The 25,859-nt window shown below is 41.2% G+C and overlaps 1 protein-coding gene across 2 annotated transcripts in view; it reads left to right on the top strand.

Moving 5' to 3' along the window:
* Window positions 1-598: 598 nt before the first annotated feature.
* The window catches only part of ranbp9 (RAN binding protein 9), a 33,954-nt gene continuing 8,693 nt past the window's right edge, over window positions 599-25,859 (top strand). Inside the window, exons 1-6 of one of the 2 annotated variants that reach the window (XM_036004732.1) lie at window positions 599-1,256; window positions 8,511-8,622; window positions 10,078-10,130; window positions 14,592-14,759; window positions 17,622-17,644; window positions 22,743-22,927. In XM_036004732.1, the coding sequence (XP_035860625.1) occupies window positions 1,040-1,256; window positions 8,511-8,622; window positions 10,078-10,130; window positions 14,592-14,759; window positions 17,622-17,644; window positions 22,743-22,927 (758 nt within the window). In that variant the 5' untranslated portion in view covers window positions 599-1,039. The remainder of the gene's footprint in view (window positions 1,257-8,510; window positions 8,623-10,077; window positions 10,131-14,591; window positions 14,760-17,621; window positions 17,645-22,742; window positions 22,928-25,859) is intronic. The other variant, XM_031290975.2, reaches the window with a different exon arrangement.

Below are 25,859 nucleotides of genomic sequence, written 5' to 3'. Positions count from 1 at the left end.
CATTGTTGATTTGAAGAAGGCCTGTAGGTCGAAACGTCATCCGAATAAAAAGAGATGTGCATATGGAGCCAGTGTGTGCGACACTTTTTTCTTATTTTTATGATAAAATACTTAATCTGGGCAGCACCTTAGTATCATTTCTATGAGGCAGGGTTGGTTTCTGATAATCTTGGAAAAATCTTGTGAAGCTGTTTTGTGCTGTCTGTTCGCTGTATCGGATTGGTACTTAAAGGTAGGTGCGCCAATTTTAATTTCAAGTGTTGGGGAGTACTACTGCATGTGTGAAAGGTTATACAGCCTTTAGTTTTCCAAAGGGAGCTGTGTAAAGTCTGATAAAGTGCCTCAAGCGATGTCACTTGAGTCAGCGTCAGTTGGGGCTGAAGACTAGAAGATTAAAAATGGAAAATAACAATTACAAATTACAATTTTACTATTGTGAAGCCCTTTGTGGCATTGTTCTGTAAATGTTCTGAATTTTTAATATTAATAATAGTATGAGTATTAATATTATTATTAATACTAACAATATCTGTTCATTCTGTGTATGTATTTCACGTTCCTATAGGAAGTGAGTGGAGCCTCTCAGCCAATCAGATTTGCGGATGTCGCTCCGACAACAAACAAAAGATCGGGGCTAGCTGAGCTCATTATACTTTTGTCGATCCGTCTACGCTATCGTTAGTTCTTACTTTGCTCCCAACGACGATCTGCGCTTCTGTCTTTTAATTACTTTCTTCAGGTCCTGCACGGCAGGCAGTCTCCTTCTAGTGTCTATATTTGTGGCTTTGTGTCAGCTAATGTCTACCTGAGCCATTTCAGCAAACAGCTTTGCCTTTGCTGGCCAAGCTAAAAACGCGTTAGCCAGGTTAGCTCCTCGGCTAACCAGCTCTGGCTGGTTCTCTACGACCAGCGAAGCCAGTTAGCTGCTTCGCCTGCTAGCTAGCTTTGCTAAACCTCCCTTTAAAACTTGACACTGACTGACTCAAGTGGCTCTGGCTTGTTGCTGACAAGCCAATTTATTAAAACTCGTGTCGTAGCCATGTCTGGACAGTCATCGGGCTGTGGGTTTCTAATGTCGGTTGTTGTCCACGGAGACTCGGCTTTGAACGAGCAGGAAAAGGAGCTCAACCAACGGCTCCGACGGCTCTATCCAGCCGTTAATGAAAGCGAGACTGCGCTCCCTCGGTCCTGGAGCCCGAAGGACAAGTTCAGCTACATTGGGCTTTCTCAGAACAATCTCCGTGTGCACTATAAAGGTATGACACAAAGACACACTCGAGTTTATTGCACTTTATTGCCCAACGTTAGCTTAGCTTTGATGGTTAGCGGATCCAAAGCCAGCTGCCGTTGTTGCTAAAAACAAAGTAGGCTAGTGGCTTCATCAACAACAAGGCAGAGGACATCTTGCAACCCGACCAGCTGGTGTATGCACAGACAAAATTGACCTACTAGCATGTTAGCTTTCCTGCTGTTTTGTCAGCAAAATGAACTGTCACCACGTAGCTTTCACGGTGGATAATCTGTCATGCTATCTTTTGAAATCTAACAAAGATAGCACAAAGATGTGTAGATGTGGAACCACCCATAAACAATAAAGTACATGTCAGGCTTGTTAGCATCGATGTGAGTCACATACCGTTTAACGTTAGCCAAAATGGAAATGAGCTAGACAGTCCTTGCTGCTAAGCTAATATAATATAATTCCTTTATTGTCGTTGTACAACGAAACTAAGTACCAATCCCGACGGTGCATATACACGCACATAAAACAGAATTTGACATAAAGGGGGGAAACAGACTAATAATGTTTATAGATTAGAAAATATGCATTTTCTGTGACAAAAACAGTATATAGATGAGATATTGCATAATTCTGCGTTGTAGTGGCTTTACACACAGGTAATACTGCTGGGAATAAATATGTACAAGGTATGTAGTATAATTTAGGTAATGTAGTGCGGATCATATCAGTGTAAACAGTAGGACTGCCCTATTATGGGGGAGGGGGAAATCACAATCACAATTATTTTGGTCCATATTAAAATTACAATTATTTTGCAGGATTACTCTGACTTTTGGGAAGATGTTGCATTTATTGAAGTTAAAAAACAGTGAAACAAATCAACAGTGAAAACACCTTGAACTGTGAAACTTCCAGTAATACTTTTTCCAGTTGAACTTTTTGAATGGACCTTAAAATAAATAATATAGAAACTATATTCAAATGTTGGCTGAGTGAGGAGCGAAAGTGCGCCTGTCATTGTGAAGAAAAGAAAAAAAGAGTTTACTTGCAAAACGTAATGTGCAAAATAACAGTTTTTCTCGATTGCATTGTTTTTGTGATCCTTTAGGAGCCAAAATCGAAATCCCAAACAAAAATGTGATTAATTGCACAGCCCTGGTAAACAGTTAGTGTCCGGTTATCTTCTCTCTCTGGGGGTGAAAACTGTTTTTGTGTCCGTTTGTACGGATTTTGATTGACCGTCTGAAGCATCAACCGGAGGGGTCAAAACAGATGGTGTCCAAGGTGGATCTTTCAGTATGTTGGCTGCTCTACTGAGGCAGCAAACACAGAATAGGCCCTCCCAAAAAAGGGCAGTTAGCAAATGTAGCATGATTAGGTAATCAAGTGACAGGGAATACACAGTGTCGAATATCATGCTTAGCCTAAGTTACTCAGAAGGATTGTTAGGCTTCCAGTGAAGCAGTTAGAGCAGCAGATGACATGACAGGAGTAGGTAGTTCTTTGCTGCAGAGGGTTTAATATCAAAGTGACATTCAGGTTAGCTAGTTGCTTAGCAAAGCTATCAAGGGTTTTTTTGTGCCGGCCTACATGAAAAGGCTAGAGTGTAAAAAAACAAAACAAAAAAAAAACTGTGCTTCCTGGGTGTGTTCTAGTATTCTGGGTCTGACTGGTCTCTGAGTACGCACACTCTTCCTTGTTACAACTAGAATATTCTCTCTGTATACAAGAAATTCACCTGGATATCTCATAGCAGGTATGCAGAGGCTGTGCCATTTTAACACTGTACACTTTTACATGTGTGCACAATTTTCACAGCATTTCACCCATCACCAATGGGTTTTTTCCCAAATTGATTTTATTCTGATTCACAAGGTCCCGATTTGATTACATTTTCAATTACATAAAAAGTACACAAAGTTCAGTTACAATACCATTTAGCTTGGCTATAAAAGAGATTCTCAGAGAGCTTCTACTTTAAATTGTACAAGCAAGAAGCAACCCTCAAATATTTAGTTTATAATGCACCAGGTTAACGTTAACATTAATGGCGCTTACCCACTGCTAGTACCAGCTCTGCTCTGCTCGGCTCGGCCGCGGTGCCCCGTCCCCCATTTTCCATTGCAGATATAGTACCGCCTCATGCGTGAGGTGAGCGTGGCTGGTCGTCATAGCGCAGGAAACTGCCATGACCTAACGCCAAAGGTGCGTTGTTTTTGACTCTCGGCATGTGTCTGTTGCCGCAGCCAGAAGACGCATTTAGTTTCAAAAGAAGCTGGAGACAGCAAAAAAAAACAAAAAACAAAAAACCCCGCTGGCTAAACTATTTAAAAATGGTGGGTTTGTTCAGGACACCCCTTCCCCCCCCGTCTGTCGTTGGCAATGTTGACGGAGTGATTAGTAACGATTCTCACCGACCAATCGGTAGTCTGCAGGTTTTCATGTCACCTTTTTGGTATCGCCTCAGCTCGCTTGGAACCTCGACAGAGGTGATACTTAAAAAAAAGTACGTGTTGGCAGGTTACCAGGGACTTTTTTTCATAATGGAAAACCAAAAAAGTCGAGGCGAGCAGGTACCATGTAATGCAAAAACGCTAATAGAATCAACCCCGAAAAGGGTGGTAAAATCTACTTTATCTTTCTTTTGGTAACACTATTAAATTAGTGTTTCATAGACACAAACGGTACAGATATAGGTTTAAGCGTCACCATATGGGACCTTTTTACTTATATTAAAAGATTGATATCAGATCACTCAAACAAAGATCATTTTTAGTTGGAGAATCGATAGATAGATAGATAGATAGATAGATAGATAGATAGATAGATAGATACTTTATTGATCCCCAAGGGGAAATTCAAGGTCCCAGTAGCTTAAAGACATCACACACAACATACACATACATCATAAACGGGATGATAGAATAACAAATCCACATTAATAATATGGACACTAAAAGAAAATATGCTAAATAAGAAATCCACATGAATGTACTAAGGGATGTATAAGCATGAGAGGCTTGCAGTGACAGGGCAGGGACTGACCCTGTGGTTCAGTCTGCATGGTAAGGTGCTCTATGAGAGTGAGTCATGGTGGTAGTGCAAATTAGTCCAATAGTGCAAGGATAAAGTCCAGAGACCAGCATTAAATATGGACAATATAAGAGATTAATAACCCAGTCCTACCTTTTTAAGACTGATGAGGTTATTTCATGTCAATTGTCCTATTATTATATTGGCACCCATTGGACGGAGTCTGAATCATATTTACATAAATAGACTCACAATACAGACAATCTAGGCCTATTATCATCTATAATTATCAATCAGTAAATACCTTATCTAAAACCCAGCAACCGGATCTTCCTTTAGTTATATTTAGAGGTGCAACAATGAATCGATTAGTTTTCAACTATTAAATTAATCACCAACTATTTTGATAATCAATTAATCGTTTGAGTCATTTTTTTTATTAAAAAAAATAAGATTTCTCTGATTCCAGCTTGTTAAATGTGAATATCTTCTAGTTTCTTCTCTCCTCTCTGACAGTAAACTGAACATCTTTGAGTTTTGGACAAAACAAGACATTTGAGGACGTCCTCTTTAGGCTTTGGGAAACACTGATCCACATTTTTCACCATGTTTTGACATTTTTATAGATCAAACAACTAATCGATTAATCGAGAAAATAATCAACAGATTAATCGACTATGAAAATAATCGTTAGTTGCAGCCCTAGTTATATTATTACAAAAACTAAATGCCACTTATGTTTAAATACCAAGGCCTGCTTAAAATGTATAATACAGTCATACTGTGAGGACTAGAGCTTCAATGATTGGTCGATTAATCCGCACCTCTTCTTGCAGGTAATTAGTCATCATCATCATCATCATCATCATCATCATCATCATGATGACTATAAGGATCTTTGTTTTAAAGCTTGAGACAATTAGTCAACTCATTTGAGTATTTTATCAAGCAAACATGACATATTTGCTGGTTCCAGCTGTTTAAAAGTGAGAATTTGCGCCTTTCTTAGTTTCTTTGTAAGTTGCATATCTTTTTAAAAATGTAGAAATTATCTTGGGCTCTTTGTTTATGATGGCCATTTTTCACAACTCTGACATTTTGTAGATTAAAAGTAAAAAAAAAAATAATAATGTTACAATGAAACCTTAATTAATGTAACCTTAGTTTAGAATACAGGCTCTCTGGGGATTATTGTGTAGGATTTTCTCCTTTTCTTGGTTTCTTTGTAAGTTGAATATCTTTTATTTACAAAACTAACACAAATGAAAGTCAATTTGAACTGACACTGATAATAATAATAATGGTACAACCTTAGTTTTGTGTCCAGGCTCTGTGGGGGTCATTGTGTTTCTTGTGTTTTGCTTCACCTGAATCGTGAAATTCATCTGGCAACCATTTTGTCACCAAAACACATGTAAAATGGGGGTGAAACTTTTTATTTTTTTATTTTTTTTTAAGTTTATCTACATCAGTTGATTTTTCCAGATTGGAAAGCGTGAAAGGTATTCCTAAACAATATGGCTAACCAGCTGTCATTTATAAACATCCTATGAAATAAGAAAAGCCTCTTAACTTAAGGGTTGAACAATGTGAGGAAAATTTACTTTTGGACCAAATATTCCAATTTGAGATTTAAATTGTGATTGATTATTTTTTGTAGAATAAATCCCAGGCCTGTATTGTGGTCGGCATAGTATTGAACAAACTATATTTGTATCTGTGATGATTAACAAACATATCTTGTTTCTACATGAAAACAATGAGTTTAAATGAGGCGGTTGCTTGTTGTTGCGGTCATCACAGGGCTCTGTCGTTCCCAAACCAGTTTCTTAGACTCCTAAGTAAACAAAGCGATACACAAAGCTAGTTTTCTACGGAAAACTAACAGATTTGGCTCCCATTAAGTAAAATATTACATTTTGTAATTTTATTTATTTGAACAGGGACAGTGAACAAAAAACATCAATAGATGTCTTGTGCCAGGTTGTAGCAAAGTGTAGTTTCCGCCCATAGTCCCTGGGCAGGTAGATGGCGCAATAAAATACAAAGTATTTACAGTATACAGTACAGATACATAAAGTCATAAAAATCTACATAAACATCTACAGACATTATTGTCCCCCTATCCCACCCCATAAACACACAGTAATTTAGCACATCAGTTCACTGGTGGGAGCAAGTCTGCTTAGTTAACAACCAATGCTTTGCTAAGCGTGAGAATGAGTGCAAGTTAGTGCATGAAATTAGCCCTGTAGGAAGAGTATTCCACTGATTTATAGCCATAAAGGAGAGTGACGTCCTCCCAAATGCAGTTTTGCGTTGTGGAAGACTACACTCGCCCCTTGTGGCTGATCTAGTTCCCCGTGTTGTTTTTCTCAGAGCAGAGTGTAACAAAGGACAGAGGAGCAGAAGCATTATGAATTATTTGAGTGAAATATAACATTTTCAAGATTTACCATGTCATATTTAGTGAGAATATGACAGTGCTGGTAATGTGGCTTTTTGTCATGGATCTTGAGGGCACTTTTATATAATGCTCAAGTGGACTTAGGGCTGTTTTACATGCCTGAGACCAACTTGACATAGATGGATGGATAGATAGATAGATAGATAGATAGATAGATAGATAGATCAGTGCTACACTTGACATTTACTCAGTATTTCCCTAGTTATGACATCCAAAACTTTATAGATGATCATGTGTTGTAATAACTTCAAACTGCTGCTAAGTAACCCCTTCCATTGTCAACATTTCTGATATCTGACCCCCCCCCCCCCTCATAATACTGTTGGCAGTTCTGCACCGTAGCTGCTAGAGCTAACGTTAGCTTTAACTCATTGGCAGGCTGAGCGGCTTCACAGCCCAGAACACCAGGAGCTCCAGATGATAATACTGAAACCACTGACGCGTCGTGTGCTCGGGGGTATTCACGAAAATGTCATCTAGTAAAATAGCATCACATGTTCTGGGATCACTAAGCCTAGTTTCAGTTTTTCAATTTTTTTTTTTTTTTAAAGCAAGTCTCTGTGTACTCGACCTTTTTTTAAAACCCATGTTTCATGTGGAAATTTGTTGGGGAGAAAAAAAATCATGTATGGAATGTAAAGTTTGCAATTACACAATATACAACTAGTATAAATTTACCTGAACAAAGTTGGGAACGAGCACTAATTCGCCTCCAGGTTGTAAACCCTTTCATGGTATTCTGATCCAATTTGACAATAATTTTGAGATTATCATCTTCTCATGGTAGTGTTCTTTAGCGTAGGGAAAACACAACACAGGTCATTGTTTGATCTGGCTGACAACGATTGTCGAGCGTCGTGGATCCTCTTTACAGCCCCTCGTGCTAGAAATCTACATACGGCCCTGCACTGTGCTTTGAATTAAAGGAGAAATCCAGCGCAAAATGTACCTAGGGGTTAATAACACAGGTGTACCGAGTCGACCGTTCTCTGGGATATGTTTTCATGTTAATCGAATGTGACCAGTTTTAGCGCATACCGCTAATTAGCTTATAAAGCTAGTCGTCGGGGCACTGGTAAAGTAAAAAGAAATTGCTATTTCTACACCACTAACAAGGCTCAAAATAGCACCACACTTCCACGGTAGCATAATGAGGGTCCCTACATGTAAACCGACATGTAATCGAACGCCGTGTAACCAGTAACATAGCTCAAGCACGGCGTTCAACTGGTCGCGACTGTTTTCCCAAGATGGCGCCCGCCTTTTAACGTCTTTCTTAACTATCTTTTTAATAAACTGTCTGTACACTTACAAAGTTCTCAATGCTTGGGTTTACATGTAGGGACCCTCATTATGCTACCGTTGAAGTGTGGTGATATTTTGAGCCTTGTTAGTGGTGTAGAAATAGAGATTTCTTTTTACTTTACCTCTGCCTCGACGACTAGCGTTATAAGCTAATTAGCGGTTAGCGCTAAAACTGGTCACATTCGATTAGCATGAAAACATATCCCAGAGAACGGTCGACTCGGTACACCTGTGTTATTAACCCCTAGGTACATTTTGCGCTGGATTTCTCCTTTTTAAAGTGAATCAAAATGGATGCTGACCACCAATTTGCTTTAGTCTTTCATCAGTTTAAGTAGCTGTAGAAAAGCTTCTGTCCTTCATACTCATTTCTATCCCTTTTGTGATTTATAGAATGATCTGGGATCCATTTCTAATGACACCCCGTTGCTCTTGTCTCTCTGTTTTTACCCTCACCTTAAGGTCACGGCAAAACCCCTAAAGATGCAGCGTCTGTACGGGCCACCCACCCCATCCCAGCAGCCTGCGGGGTCTACTACTTCGAGGTGAAGATCATCAGCAAAGGCCGAGATGGGTAAGGACACCGAACAAAGCAGAAACATTTCCACAGCAGCTTGATTTACAACTCTTTTAGCTCGCATCAGCGTTGTTATCAAGGGATGGCAGTGTCCGTCTCATAGTGAACCTGAACTTAAAATGTTGCAACATGCTAACTGTATGCATGCTGGCATGCTCCTCTGCTGATGTGGTAATTCTGACATGCTACGCATAGGGGTGTTGTGGTTTTGATTTTAAAATCGACTGTAGCAGTCAAAAGCAGGATCGACGAATTCCCCAATTTTGTTCTCTCTCCACCCATCGCCTTTTTGCGCACGTCCAAAGGGGGAAAAACTACACCGGGCAGCGTACTGGCTGGTAGCATGCAGCTAAAGTTTAGTTTGTCATCTAAGGAAGCCAGAGTTCTTTTAATCTCTTAATCTGGTAGATCAGTTATCAGCTAAAAAAGAAAACTAGAAAGATGATTGCTCACGGGAGATTACGTGTTGTTGTCAATATCTAATCTAATGTAAGTAGGTTATTGACCATATTTAGTACCGTATGAATGCTGATTTAAAGTAACTCTTTGCTAACTGAAAATCATAATGAATCGTTGGTTAAGTTATGTCAAGTTTATTCAATACATACCCTGTATAGCAAATATGGTTTTCATAAATTCCTATCAGGAGGCTGCATAATCTAATAAGGTGAAAGCATGATTTAAATATTGTGTGTGTGTGTGTGTGTGTGTGTGTTCTACAACTTCTGGATGGATTTTTCTTGAAACTTTGTACACGCATTCAGGTTCCCCAGAACTGTGGTGACTTTTCATTTAGCCTCTACAGCAAGTCATAATGTCTTATCTTATACTGTAAAGCCCAATATCTTTTACCTTCTGTTTCTTCGATCTTGTATAGAAGTGCTGCGGGTGCGACTATTAGGACTGCAGCTAACAACTCTTTTCATTTTCGCTCAATCTGTCGATTGTTTCCTCGGTTAATGGATCAGTTGTTTGGTCCGTAAAATAGTGAAAAATATACATCAGTGTTTCCCAAAGCCTGTTGCCTCAAATGTCTTGTTTTGTCCACAACTCAAAGATATTCAGTTTGCTGTCACAGAGGAGAGAAGAAACTAGAACACATTCACATTTAAGAAGCTGGAATCAAAGAATTTTTACTTTTTGTCTTAAAACAATTACTCAAACTGACTATCAAAATAGTTGCCCATTAATTTAAGAGTTGACAACTAATCGATTAATCGTTGCAGCTCTAGTTGTACCTCTTGTTTTTCATCCATCCAACTTTTTTTGGGGGGGATGCGAACGGAGTATTGCAGCTGTAACTGGTGATGTCGATTCTTTATTGAATTATAACTATGGAATGTATTGAAGATATTTATCAAGAAGTTATGATTGGTGGCTGGTCTCTTAGGCCAATCTTTCATCTCTTTTTTTAAAACATGTCCAAATAAGCTAAACTTTCTGTTTCCACAGGTACATGGGCATCGGCCTCTCAGCTCAGGGTGTAAACATGAACAGACTCCCCGGTAAGCTGACACTCTGTGTGCGTTTCTTTGGCCTCTGTGTTCATTGCCACTGTTTTTGGGTGTGGTGAGGAGAATTTGTTTGCACGTGTCACCGTCTGTTTCGACTGTATATTATACCGGAGATCCTTTTTAACTGTTTGTGTGGGTGTCATTTTGTCTGTGAACTCATTGTCTGGTAGAGATTGGCCGTGGATGCACTTGGTGTGAATGTGAGTTAGAGAGAAACTATTCATTTCAATGAGTTATGTGTTATGAGTTATCTGATTGCATATGCATGTTTTTTTAAATTATTGGAGCAGCAGATATACAGGGTGTGATAAGCCTGGAGAGGTCAGGAAAAAAAATGTGGTGGTTCCATTCAGAGTAGAGCTGGGCGATATGGAAAAAATCTAATATCACGATATTGTTGACCAAATACCTCTATTGATATTGCGGCGATATTGTAGGGTTGACAATTGGTGCTTACAAAAAAATATTTACACAATGAGATTTTTGATAAATGATCATCATTAATGTGTATATAATAACTAAGTGGGTAAAGGCAAACAATAGGAAAGCTAGAACGGTCTGGTAAGTTCAAGAAATTGCATCTCTTTACTGTAATCCAGCCGTTAAAACCAGAGACAGATAACACGTGTCCTATCACGATATTACGATATCCAAAATCTAAGACGATATCTAGCCTCATATCACGATATCGATATAATATTGATATATTGCCCAGCCCTAATTCAGAGAACAGGGACCACGTTCCTACCACGTGCATTTGGTACTCGAACAAACGTTTCCATGGATTCAAGAATTTCAGTTGCAGTCTAAAGCTTGATTTATGGTTCTGCGTTGAATCTATGGCGTAGGTACGTGCGTAGTTAGCGTAGACATGGACTCTACGCCGTAGCCTGTTGTGCACCTCCCCAGAAATGTAACCACACATGGCAGCGACGCAGAATGCAACAACTGTGATTGGTCGGCTTGGCCGTGGCTTTGTAGCGTTGCATTTCCTCCGACTCACTTCCAGGTTCTCCAGTGTTCCCAAATTTTTTACGTACGAAACGGGATATCAGGACGATGAGCTGACAGAACTGAGAAGTTGAACGTTGTCCAATTAGAACGGACCCACCGCGGTGACGTTTTTGGTGGAGCTGTTCGTTTAATAGTCGACTCGGAAGAAAGCGAACGTTTTGACAATAAACTCCATCAACACAACAGTATGTGGAGTTAAACTGGACGGGCCCAATAACCTCTGAATAGTTCTACTTGTTAAATTGCAATGTGAGCGGCAGGATCATTTAAAAGGCAACCGCGACTACATTGTGCGTCTGCCCTATTTCTGATACCATGGCGGCAGAAGTTTTGCCATGGCGGGCCGCCACTACAAAATCAACATAGAGGAAACGCTGTTCTCCTTCTCTGTGAACAACATGGAATCAATGAGAGGGTTAACTATTTCTGCTACAGCTTTCTGACCGTGGTCAGAAAGCGGCTCTGCTATTCTCAAAAGAGGTACGCTAGAACAACGCAGCGACGTGACACGATGCTACGACACAACGCAGCCACACAAGCGCTCAAGTATAAAACCTCACAATGGCGTAGGCCACTTAACGTAGGCTACGACGTAGGCTCTGCGTAGACACTACGTACCACCATAAATCAGCCTTAATGACTGTTATTAACCATGGGTTGATACATAGACTAGTACATAGAAAGTACCCGTCCAATTTTTCCCAAAGATGGTTTTCTGTCAGTTTAGGTAGTTCTGATCTCACTGTTTATACAAGTGTGCATTTTTTCAGTTATTTGAAGCTATAAAATCTTGACTCGTGATTGGTACATGCACAGACTTTGGCTCCAAAATTACAAGATGGCAGTGCCCGGGATATTTTGGCTTTGTCCAGACACGATGGGAGTCCCCTACACGATGGGAGTCCCCTACATGATGGGAGTCCCCTACACGATGGGAGTCGCGCATGTGCAGATCGCCACCATCTTTGACAGCTAGCTACGGCTACACCACTCGGACGAAGTGCGAAAATAAAATACTTTCACCCAGGAAAAGCGTGTTCGTTCCTCGGGAGTGTTTAAATCCAAGCCGCTATCTTTTAAACTTAACTGGTCGTTTTTTTTTGGTGCCTAACCTAAACTGTCACGGCCCCTGAAAGGGGGCTCACAGTCACCTATTGGCGGCTTAACACAACTACCAACTGCCGCTGATACGACGGGGCTCTGTAGCCGGCATCACGAAGCTCTGTAGCAGCTAAACGCAACAAACTGGCCATAAAAATTGCAATTGCTGATTGCAATCAACACGTATGTATATACATATGTGGGCTTTTTCGCATCGGTCGGTAACTATGTGTTGGTGTTGCTGTAGCTAGCTCATAGTTGGCTGTCAAAAATGGTGGCCGTTCTGCAAATGCACGACTCACATTGTGAAAGGACTCCCATCGTGTCTTGACAGGCTTCACTTTTTTGTGCGGTGGGAGGAAGTGGTGCTCTCATCGGGCTTTTCCCGATGCATTCACCCGAGAGAACATTTTACACTCTTCTGCACTTTAAGGATGTGTGCACAATGCAAATTAAGATGAAACGACAAATGGCCAGTTTTACAGGAGGTTATAATACGTAACTATTTCCTGTACAGTACCAGTTGCCTGGCTACCAGCAGAGATACCCTGAAGTGACTGGTAACAATATATATGCCAGTATCTTTTCAGCTCTTCAGTGTTAGGTGTTAAGTATTGGTTCCCTAAAACCAGCATAGGTCAGGCTTTAATTACTTTAATGAGGAAACTGATTTTCTTCCAGATTGTTAGTACTTTCATTAAATAAATGTGGTCTTTAGTTGCTTTAAGAAGGCAAATAAAGATAGCAGAGACAATCCTCTACCACAGTAAAAAGGACAGTTTCATACTGCTAAAAAACATTTGTCAGTATGTAAAAGATTTCTGCAGCTGTGAGCTGCTGCTGCTTGTTCCCTTTTCTGATGACATAGTACCGTTAAGACAGCGTTGGTAGATGTCAGCCCTGCGCACCACGGAGGTTATCAGGCCAAACAGGAGCCCCAGCACCCCCTTCACCAGTCTGAGAAGTGGACCCGCCCTGGAGCTCTAGTCCCTTTTCGTGCAAAGATAACAGACGACCCAGAGCAAACTGCAGAGTCTCAGCTAATGAAAAGTCACTAATTGTGAGGCGCTGATGCCAAACTGCTTCAGCGTTGAGCGCTTTCCCCCCCCCGGTGATGAATGTGGCAATTGCGAGGATTAACTCTGCAGCTCAGCAGTTACTCACAGGGTCCTGCCACTCGGTTTCTAAAGTTAAAACAGCCCCGAGGCCGACCGCGCTGCAGCAGAGGCTGCTTCTTCCTCCCCTTCTCCTACACATGCATGACATTGACATTGCAGTTGTTGTTCTCTTGGAATTGTACACACCTAGTATGTTGGAGCTTTTAATATCCACATTTAAAAAGTACCTAAATAGGTGTCGGAGACAAAGACAGGATTTTCAGGATTCTACATAAGCGTGACATGACACAGTCATGACACATGAACCCTAACCATAACCTGTCACGACAAAAACCGAATGACACTTACTAAAAGAAGTGTTTGTCATAAACGTTAGGTTGTAAGGTGTGACCGAACATTCTTTTGAAATGCGTAGCTTTGGTCAACAGTCAAATTTTCTATTTTATGCTCACAACAATTAGTAGTTACTCAGGTTAAGCAAAGAGTAGCGATGCGAAAAATGTTCAGCAGTCTGTAGCTGCTTAAATCAACAGCCAAATAAGGAAATGCACACAATGCAGAACAATGCAGGTTGTTGTTTTCAGAGTGACTTTCCAAAAAGACGGCGATCCTGAGGATCAAAAAATCTGCTAATTGTGTGAGGACCTCACACAAGTAGCAGATCAGTCACACAGTCACACTGAAAACAACAACCTGTCTTAGTGACTGGAAAGACTGACTTCCTCGGTTCAATTCCCACAAAGTCCCCATCAGTAGTCAGCCATGTGTCCTGCTGCGCTCCAGTGTCCTTGAGCAAGGCGTGTCTGCCCCCCTTCTGTGCGAGCGACCGCTTCGTGTCGCAGGTCTTTATTACCTAAAACGCACCAGTGTTTCCCGAGGCTTTGGAACAATGACAAAGCATTTCAATTTTTGGACTGGCTACATTTTGAAGTTTTAAAAAAAACATATATATATATTTTTCGGCAAAATATGGTTAGAATGGGAATTACAGAAGTAGATTGCTTGGGTTTCAGTAAAATCAGAATCGTATCCAACCAGTATATATTATTTCATTATATATAACTTTGCCTCTGTCTGTATTGTTCATCACAAATGCCTGAAGACTTTGGCTCTAATGTGGTTTCACTGCATTTTAGTTAGTGCGTGTGTGTCTGTTCTGTTTTTTACACCTTCTCACTGCCTGCACAGCGCTCTTATTCTGACACTTGACATCCCTCAGGTTGGGACAAGCACTCATACGGTTACCACGGAGATGACGGCCACTCCTTCTGCTCGTCTGGCACCGGGCAACCCTACGGACCCACGTTTACAACGGGTGACGTGATTGGCTGCTGTGTTAACCTCATCAATAACACCTGCTTCTACACGAAGAATGGCCACAGCCTAGGTAAGAAGCACAGGAACCAAATGCATAACGGTGCTTATATTCCATTGCATGCGCCTGTTTATTACCCTGTGGAAAAGTAGTGTCAGTAAATGGTAATAATATATTTGTACTACTTAGTACTAAAACTCGCCTGAATGTGTGACGGGTGCATCAGAGAGAAGGACATTTGGAGCTAATTGGTAGAAGTAATATAATGTAAAAAAAACTTAAAGGTGCACTATGTCTTCTTCCCTCTCCCCCCCCCTCCCCCAACCATCTTGTCAGTGATTGGCTGGAACATGGTTTGTTGTATTTTGGTGCACCGCCTGTGCCTCTAGTGTTTGTTGACGTTTACAACCCCTGTGTGGTCTCCTGAGACCGGGCTGTTCCACGGTGTGTTCAGGGGGCAGGCAGCTAGCGGGTCAAGTAGAGATGCCTACGTTTTGAGACAAAAATGAAATCGTGCTGAAACCACGCAGGAACTCATAGTGCACCTTTTTAAAGTCCGTCTGAGCGGTATTTCAGAAAGCAGGTTGATCAAACTCTTGAGTTCAAACCTCACCCCTGGGTTGACTAACTCTGAACTGTCAAACTCAGAAATTCTGGTTTCTGTGGCCGGGTTGGATCAGCGGGTAGAGCAAGCAGAGCAGGCGCACATATACTGAGATGTTTATGCCTCGACGCAGAGGTCCAGGGTTAGAATCTGACCTGTGACGATTTCCTGCATGTCTTCCCCCTCTCTCTCCCCTTTCTCACTTAAGCTGTCCTGTCAATTGAAGGTGGAAAAGCCCCAAAAAATAATCTTAAAAAAAAAAGAAATTCCGGTTTCACAACAGGGCATAAGTATTATTATTATTATTATTATTATTATTATTACTTTCTGTTTTGGATTTTTCTGTCCTTTTTGCTGAACATGTAGGTCGTTTCTTAGCAGCACCATCACTGACTGAAACATTTCGTGGGCGCTTCTTTGGGTTTTCAGCCGTGCCTTCACCTGTTGCAGCAGTCCTCTTCATCTCCATAGCCCAATGCTGCTGTTTCCTTTCTCAGCGGTGACCTAAAACGCATCACTCGAGCTGCTGCACCCAAACGACATTTTGTAAACATAGCCACATTGAGACGTACAGGGAGTTTTGTGGAGCTATTAGCGTTGTGTCAACTCATTTGGCAATGGCTTGAAAGTAACGGACGTTCCTTCATATAAAATGGTAGCACGCTGTTGCTTTAAACTTAGTGTCAGTTGAAGGAAACCTGCTAGCGAGCACCTTAGGTTCATGGAGCATGTTGCCATAACAACCGTTTCAGAGTTGAGCTGAACTGGCTTTGTGAAACCGAAAAACTCTCGGGGAAAAAAAGTCTTCGTCAACTCTGAGTCCACTGAGTTTTTACTAAACCTGCTTTCTGAAATCCCCCACTGCTCTGTAATTCACCTCTCCTGTGGAGGAAGAAAAATCACAACCAAAAAGGGGGAAATTAATATTTAATGTTTTTTTTTTTTTTTTTTTTGGTTTCATTATAGCTATTTTTACATTAATTTGTCAAAACTATTTTTTCTCTGTCAGCCAATTCAATAAGCACACAGCAGTAACGTCAGAGTGTCATTGGCAGAGCAGGCGGACACACTGAGCCAGACAGCAGCTACGCCACACTAGAGCCACCACAACGAGCCACGTTTCCTGCTGAAGTCTCGTTCTAATCTCACATGAACCACAAAGATGAACACACGTCTCCTTCTGCACCTTAGCTTATTGAAGGAGCCGCCAAACAAGCATTCACCGGGGAAAAGTGCACCGCTAATGTCACTTCGTCATGTAATGGCCCGGACACACCGAGCCGATAATCGGCCGTCGGACAGTCTGGCGAGGTCGGTGACTCGAGTCTGTTCAGTGTGTTCCGTGCCGTCGTCCGTCCGAGGGGCCGTCGACCTTCATTTTGGCTGATTTGACATGTATAATCGGCGGGGCGGGCACTGCCGGCAGTCGCGCTCAAATGACTCATTTGATTGGTGGAGAGCTAACCCGGAAACAGGGAGCGGGATGAGCGTGACTAGAGTCTCTCAAAATCTGACAAATCTTTTAAACTGACCTTTGTTGATCTGAAATGAAGACAGATTCAGCAACTGCACGGCCTATTTCTCTCTTAAAATGTTTTCAGAAAGTTTCGGTGAACTATTTTAGTCCAATATGAGATCGTATTCTGAACGAGCCGCCATGACAGTCTGGCTTTGAATTTCTGGAGAAACTAGACTCACGTGACGCGTTCGTCCAATCAGCTGCCGGTTTTCATTTTTGGCCGAAAATACAGATTAGTGCCGCCTGCTGTTATGGAGACGTATTACGTCTCGTCGCTTCGGTGTGTTCTGAGGCACTTTTTAGACCAACTCGGGGAGACTGATCAGTCCAACTGCCTTTTCTGCTGACGTTTGGCCGTCGGCTCTGTGTGTCTGGGCCTTTAGGTGCTGTTGTGGTCCTTTTTCCTCTTCGATACCGCCGCTGGCTTAAAGCTACAGTGCAATTTTGTTTACTTTTTCTGTCGCTCCCAACACTCAGCCCGCAGGCGGCTGTCAATCAAACACAGGCACTCTGATTTCCCTGCAACATTTCTGAAAAGATGTTTTTTTTTTTTTTTTTTAAAGAAACAATTAACATACATTAAACATTTAAAAAACATTTTTGAGTGCAAAATGGATGACTAAATGTGATTTTTGCAATGAAAACTGTCTCTTGTTTAGATGACATTTGATGATAGTAATAGATGATAGTAACCAGATTACCTCAGTATGTGTTTACACACTGACTTAGGTGTGTGTGTGTGTGTGTGTGTGTGTGTGTGTGTGTGGACTCCTCCTCTTCATGCTGACACTTTCTTTCTCTTCCTCTGCAGGCATTGCCTTCACAGACCTACCAGTAAGTACCCACATTATGTTCACCTCATTGTTATTAATCAAGACAGTATGACATGAGGCTGTTTATAGAAATGAATTGTTTGATTTCCTGCCGAATTTCCACTGTAGTCAAAATGTTTCCTCTGTGTAAAATGAATTGGAGGCTCGAAAGCCTGTGAGGTGGTTTATATGTTAATGATCGGGGGTTGGCCTTCTTTGGGATGGAAAAATGAACACATGGGCGAGAAGCAAGTCTGGACACATTTCACCCACCTGGAATTAAGACATTGTAAACTAGTATAATAGGCTAAATTACATAAATTGAAGGGTTATGTTCAGCATGCAGTGACAATATTTGGTTGTGCCCTGTAGCTGAAGAACTAAGCGAACAGAGTTAGTTGTACTGTCTGTGTCCGAAGTAGAACATTCATGGATCTATCGCCACCAGCCCAAAGTCCATTCTCAATTTAACACTTTAAAATAATCATATCGGCATGAATTGGCTCCATTGCACAGCACTTATTTCAAAAGAAAATGTCACTTTTGAAGCTAGTTCTCCTGTTACTCCCGGAGTAAGAGCCGGCCCGACCCATAAGCGAACTAAGCTGCTGCTTAGGGCCCCGTGGCTACCAGAGGGCCCCCAAGAGCACTTGAAATGTCCCACAACAGAGCTCATAACACAGCCGGTCTATTTAAAGATAGTGTTGCTGCTAATAGGGCTCACATTATTCTTTTAAATGCTTATTTGTACATTATGAGTACTTAAACTAAGGTTTAGTGCCAAGTGCAGTGGCAACATGTTACAATGTGGAGAGTCCCCAAACCAAATCCTGCTTAGGGCCCCCAAAAGTCTAGGGCCGGCCCTGCATTATGTCCTAAGAAGCAATATAGCATTTAAAAGTGAATGTTTTTTTTTGTTTTTTTTTAAGCGGAGACCGGCGCAGCGCTCACTCCACACAAACCGCTACATTACGTCACTTTAGCAAACCTAACGGAGAACAATGAGGGCTGAACGGCATCATCCAACTGTTTTTAACCAAATATTCTTTGCCTCAGCTCAGCTAAACACACAACACTGAATCCGTAAGCATGTTGGCGTGTCGTTCATTACCTTAACTCCCTTTTTTTTCTTTTTTTCTTTTTTTTTACCGTTACACCTATTTTCCACCAGGCGCGTCTGTGTTTTATGTGCGCCGCGACACCCCGCGAGCAATCCCAGCCATTCAAGTCGATGCTCGATATTCCACCAGCCGCCAGGGCCCTAGGCCTGTCACGATAACAAATTTAGCTGGACGATAAATTGTCCCAGAAATTATTGCGATAAACGATAATATTGTCGTTCTGAGACCATTTTCATCTAATATAATGATAATGGTATAATAATGCAGGTACACCTTTTCAAAGATCAATAAACTTTTATTTCTAAAGAATATTTAACACTGGAACTGGAAGACATTTTAAATAGCCACAATATGTCTTTGATCTCCTTTAGTATGTCGTCTTTCACGCTGTTGGACAGTTGTGGAATTGCCGTTTGTGACACGTATGTTCTCCCAGGTAATTCGTACTGGCCGTCAAATGTTTGCAGCATTAGTCGAGTGTTTGTTTGTGCGATAGATTACAGACTCTGTACTACATTTAACAATTATTTATTAAACACTAAATATTAAATTTAAATAATATATAATTAATAAATTATATCTATCTATATCTATGTGGCTATCTGCCACATGGCGAGTAAATGTATCAAAATAGTTCTGTTTTTCAGTCTTCATTGGTGCAGCTACTTTCTTCTGCTCCTCTGCTGTCTGCAGGTCGGAGCTTCGCGGGGACGGGCCGACACCCACACACACCCACACACACCCACACCCACCCACACACACCCACACCCACACACACCCACAGATACACAAACACTGGCGCACACACACCAGACGCCAGCACCATGTCACTTCTGTTTACTGATAGCTATCGTTTACCTCAGGCTAATTAATTGGAATTGGAATGAAAGGGAGAAAACAGGACGCAGAGTAACACGGCGGATATCGGTCATATACTTTTATATTTATTTATTTATTTTTTGACGCCGCCTTAACTGCACAGTGCTGCGGGAAACCCTGCGCCAACAACTAGCGTTCAGTCAGTTCACCAAAAGACCTCCCCCCCCCAATATGTCTCCTCTACAACACCACGGACAACGAGAACTTCATCTCGGAGGCTGAAAAACATGATACGGCGTCACAGATCTTTTTTTTATTTTTGGCATAAACGTTTTTTTATAGGGGAAACTGATATTATTCCACATTAGCAGAGTCGTGTTAATAACTAATTTGTTAGTTGGTGGTCAACGAATGAGTTGTTAGAAGTTAAACTACCGTTGTGTCTGAACAGGACATCACTTGTGTTGTTGTGGCTCATCGCCAAGCGAGTCTTGCTCCCATGCTCCATTATGTGAACGACTCCCACACCAAAGGGACATTAATTCTAATGGGATTCATGCACGTATTAACCGTATCGAGATGTGAGGGAGACACTTGTTAGGTTTTTTTTTTTTTTTCTTTTTTTCTTCCCCTTCTTGCTTGGTAGCAACTGAAAACAGGGCCGCCTGTTTTTCCAGGGAGAAGAAATTAAGAGTCTTAGCCCCAACAATAATCCATTGAGCAGTAAAAAAAAAAAAGGCTTGTGTGTGAGCCAGACATTCATGTTCCTCCAGAGTTGTGCAGTGAAGTGCGTCACCTCGGCACAGCTGACCTTTGTGGTTATTGGGCCATGACAAAGGCAACTCTAAGACACACACACACACACACACACACACACACACACACACACACACACACACACACACACACACACACCTTTTGTACTACTGTTCTCATGGGGACTTTAATCTACTATATTTATTCCCTAACTTCTCCCAACTCTAATTTAAACCAGTTCCTTTACCCTGTAACATCATTAACCTTTACTCTAAGACCTCATCCTTATTCTTTTTTTAAGACTCCGATCTTACCCTACTACGTCTTACAATCAACTTTTTTTTTGTATAGTATTCAGTATTCCTTCTTTAACAAAAAACAAAGTTGATTAATACACCTCTAGAGACAATATCGGGACACATTTCTAAAAACAAATTGTTTTCTAAGAAGAGCGCACATCACGTCAGTCAAGTCAGTCTGACATTCATTTCATGTGTAAAGAAGAACATAACATGGATTTTCTGCATTTTCTGCTTCCGTTCAGTTTTGCTGGAAACGGATATGATGTAGTCGCTTGTAGCGATACCGTGAAGCATTGATAAAACAAAAGAAAAATCCATTCTGGGGAAAAGAATCTCTTTTTAACATTGTCTTTTTTTTTTTCACACCCCTGCTGCTATATACTCACACTTAAAGATGTTAAGGTTACTTGTTATGATACTTTCAGGACACTTGTACCAATCCGAGAACAATCTCTCTAGCCTGTTGTCAAGTCATCATCTCCTGATTAAATCAAGGCTGTGATTAGATTGGTAGGATGGTAGAAGAATGTAACCATACCAACCTCTTCACCCCATATTTCTGTTTATCTCCTCATCCCGTCATCACAGATGTCAGCAGGACGGCTGTTCCCAGGAACAAGACATAAACACGTACTTAACCCTTTGTCATCGGCATGCAACATGTCAACAACTTGCACTGTAACGGCACAGAGAAAACAAGTCACATCCCTGCTGTACTACTAATGTACTTATCCTGTTAATAGGAGGAAGCAAATCATAAAATATGTAACTAGCAAAGTCTTTTCAGAAACGCCTCTTCAAATCAGTTTGGGTTTACAGTAATGTTTGGGTGTAGACGGCCCCTTTTTTCAAATCGCTGCCCAGATTTGAAAGTGTCGAAGGTCTTTGTTCTGTTGTGTTGTACCTGGCTGCTGTTTAGCTTTGTTTTGGATGTTGTCAGCCTTTTAAAAGACCGATATATCTTATTCCTTTGTGTCATAGATCTCCACTGTAGGGCTGAGCGATAGGGAGAAAATCAGATATCACGATATTCTTGACCAAATACCTCTATCGATATTGCGGCGATATTCTAGGGTTGACAATGGGTGCTTTAACAAAATATCTTCACACTTAGATTTTAGATAAATAATCATCAGTAATGTGGACACAATGTCTAAGTGGGGAAAAGGCATATAATAGAACAGCTAGGTATTGGCTGGAACGCTGTTTGTTATGTTTGGTGGTGCAGGTTGGCCCAGTTTGTTTTTGTTGCCATTTGTGGAGCCTGGGCTGTCTACAGAGACCACGTTTTTTACAGTGTGTTCAGGGGACAGGCAGCTAGCAGCTAGTGAGGAGATGTTTTTTACAGTGTGTTCAGGGGACAGGCAGCTAGCAGATAGTGAGGAGATGTTTTTTACAGTGTGTTCAGGGGACAGGCAGCTAGCAGATAGTGAGGAGATGTTTTTTACAGTGTGTTCAGGGGACAGGCAGCTAGCAGATAGTGAGGAGATGTTTTTTACAGTGTGTTCAGGGGACAGGCAGCTAGCAGATAGTGAGGAGATGTTTGCTGTATGTGACAAAAAAATGTTGTAGCCTAAAAAACATGTGACATCGTTTAGAGCACCTTTTAACCTAACTGGAGGTCCTATTGATTCAGTATTTATCCCTGGAAATAAACATGTATCTGGAGGTGTGGAGGTTGTAGTGACTTCCACGAAGATTGGGAAGTTGAGTGCTCTGAACGGCGCAGATGAGAAAATGAGGCAGAGAGTCCGAAAATCTCAGCTCTTGGCAATATAATCACTGCGTCATTGGTTCTTAAGAATCTGCTTGATGGGTGCATTATGGCCAATCTGTGTAATAGAGGTCTTACTTACTGCCACTTTAATGTCACTCTCCTGTGAAAAGATGCCCTGTAAGCGTCAGTCTGCTAGAATCTTTGCCAGCTTGTACTATCGAGTTTTAAGGGCTAATGGTAGACAAAAGCGTGTTTCCTGAGATTTTCTGTTTTCCTGTTTGTCCCTCCTTATTGTTTCCTGTTTTGATTTATTGTCCAGATTACATTCCCAACGAGCATTTCCTCTTATCATCCTAATTCTTAACTCTCTAATCTCTCTCTGCCTCTCTCTCTCTCTCTCTGCAGCCTAACTTGTACCCGACCGTGGGCCTTCAGACTCCAGGGGAGGTGGTAGACGCAAACTTCGGCCAGCACCCCTTTGTGTTCGACATCGAGGACTACATGCGTGAGTGGAGGACAAAGATCCAGGCCCAGATCGACCGCTGCCCCATCGGAGAGCGCGAGGGCGAGTGGCAGTCCATGATCCAGAAGTGAGTTCACTGTGGATTAATCGGGTTTGGGTGAAAATACGTTTGGCAACTGATGTTACATTTTGTTTTAGTGTTAGTCTTTTGACAGAAATGCATTTTAATTTGAGTCATTTGATCATTATTCGTTTCAGTCAACAACAGCTAAAAATATTTTAGTCTAGTGTTCGTCCGTAGAATTTTAGTCTCATTTTTGTCGTGTATTTAAGCATTTTGCGGCGTTTCAACGTCTTCGATGTGTACAGTTAATATGGTTACAGGTGCCGCAAGATTAGCAGTTAGTTAAATTAACTTATGAATAAGAATTTTTGGATGATGGAAGATACTCTTTTTACAAATTAAAAGAATATAAAGTAATTTGACAGCATGCAGGTCACTGGGTAAGACTCAAAACAATATTCTGTTCAGTTGTACGACTGCCCCCTGAAAGCTGATTAAGTAGAATCATCCGTACGTCATACTTTTTTTTTTTCTTTTCCACCCTTTTTTTCTACCTCCCTTGGGCGGACTGTGTGAACTGCCACCCGTTGAGAAGTTTAAAAATATATTTGGTTCATGGCGGATCGCATTTTACTTTAATGTGGTCGAAATCATCACTGGAAGTCTTTCTTCTTTTTCTTCATTTTTTTAATATTTTTGAAACAAATAATGAAATCTTCATCAAATCTGAATCGGGTACAGCCGTGTTCAGTGGTCCAGCTTTCACGTTACTATTTAGTTTGTCAGGTTTTTTTGTTGTGGGCGGAAAAAGGTGGGCAACAAATAGTTTTTGTTGATGAAATTTTACACCGAAAAACAAGTTAATTGAAGACACGTTAATTGAATTCAGCCACACCAACTTCAGGCTCAGTCTGAACTGAACTTAGATATCTATTTTTGTAATTCAACCTTTTTATCAAATACTCACCGCTCGACTGATAGTAAAATGGGAGTATTAGTTTATTTCCGGTGACAGGATAATACTGCTGACATAACGAGGATCAAGGCCCAGATGGAGCACTTCCCCATCAGAGAGCAGGAACCCTGATCCACAAGTTAAAGCTGTGGGACTCGGTTTCTCTGCATGCCATGTCCTGACGGGATTAGCTCTCTGTTGCTATGATTACGTGTCCTGAATGGATTTAATCTCCATTTGATGGGGATTGGGGTGGAGTGGTCGGCAGCCATTGCCTTCTTTTTTTTTTTTTTCTTTTTCTTTTTTTTTTATCCAGGAAAGTTGCCTCGCTGCGTGAAATTAAAAACAGGAAGTTTCTGTGCCGGCGTCACGATTGCTGGATGTGAAGTGTTTTTATTGTCTTTGTAGAGCGGCGGTAACACGACGAAACAGTCGGCCTCTGGTCATAAATCTCCCTGCTGGCTGCGTCACGAGACTTCATTTTTAGATCTGGCTGTGTGCAAATAATAAGCATTGTGGGTCATCGTAGTGCTGATAGCGGCGTAGCTTCCCATTCCCTTCTCATCTGCCGATTCAAGACTCCAACACACCTGCACACACATTAAACAGTCCGCTATCTCACACACATACTTCAAGGGTATTACTGGTTGATTATAGGGCTTCAACTAACCATTAGTTTCATTGTCATTTAAAGGTCCCATGACATGGTGCTCGTTGGATGCTTTTATATAGACCTTAGTGGTCCCCTAATGCTGTATCTGAAGTCTCTTTTATATAGACCTTAGTGGTCCCCTAATACTGTATCTGAAGTCTCTTTTATATAGACCTTAGTGGTCCCCTAATACTGTATCTGAAGTCTCTTTTATATAGACCTTAGTGGTCCCCTAATACTGTCTGAAGTCTCTTTTATAGACCTAGGGTCCCCTAATACTGTAAGTCTTTATAGACCTAGGGTCCCTACGTTTGAGTCTTTTTATAGACCTTAGTGGTCCCCTAATACTGTATCTGAAGTCTCTTTTATATAGACCTTAGTGGTCCCCTAATACTGTATCTGAAGTCTCTTTTATATAGACCTTAGTGGTCCCCTAATACTGTATCTGAAGTCTCTTTTATATAGACCTTAGTGGTCCCCTAATACTGTATCTGAAGTCTCTTTTATATAGACCTTAGTGGTCCCCTAAATTCTCTGGGCGGGCATACCAGAGAAAGGGGAGGTAACCTTTCCCCTTATGACGTCATAAAGGGAAGATTCCAGATCGGCCCATCTGAGCTTTCATTTTCTCAAAGGCAGAGCAGGATACCCAGGGCTCGGTTTACACCTATCACCATTTCTAGCCACTGGGGGACCATAGGCAGGCTGGGGGAACTCATATTAATGTTAAAAAACCTCATAAAGTGACATTTTCATGCCATGGGACTTTTAATCTGTCTGTTACTTTCTTGATTAATCTATTGTTTGGTTTATGAAATGTCAGATAATGGTAAAAAATCGATCAGTGTTTCTCAAAGCCCAAGATGACGTCCTCAAATGTCTTGTTTTGTCCACAACTCAAAGATATTCAGTTTACTGTCACAGAGTAGAGAAGAAACTAGAAGATATTCACATTTAACAAGCTGGAATCAGACATTTTTTTTATAAAAAGAATGGCTCAAACCTGATTTATCGCTTATCAAAATAGTTGATCAATTGATCTTTGCAGCTACATTATTACAACGTGGGTCTTATTTTTGTAGTTTTAGTTGTCACAATGATGTTGTACTCCCAAAGGTAGTTGCTCAGGATTTGGGAACAATGAAGAGCAGTCAGACGACAGAGACTGGAAACGAGCCAACAGTTTAGCCACGGACATTAAAACAAAAGCATCCTGTACAATTATTACCCAAACTGCCCATTGTAAAAACGGTTTACAAGCCAACTTCCTGGTTCAACTCTGACCTAGTTGTGTGCACACTTTACCTGTACAATGAGTGGATTATTGGTGACATTTCAGGTGTGCTCACTTTGGGTTTTTATCTCTGAATGAAATGGTTTAGATAATC

This window comes from Sander lucioperca, chromosome 9, assembly GCF_008315115.2.
Source record: "Sander lucioperca isolate FBNREF2018 chromosome 9, SLUC_FBN_1.2, whole genome shotgun sequence".
NCBI lineage: Eukaryota > Metazoa > Chordata > Actinopteri > Perciformes > Percidae > Sander > Sander lucioperca.
Note: the sequence above shows the minus strand (reverse complement) of the source record. Positions and strands in the feature narration are given on the sequence as shown.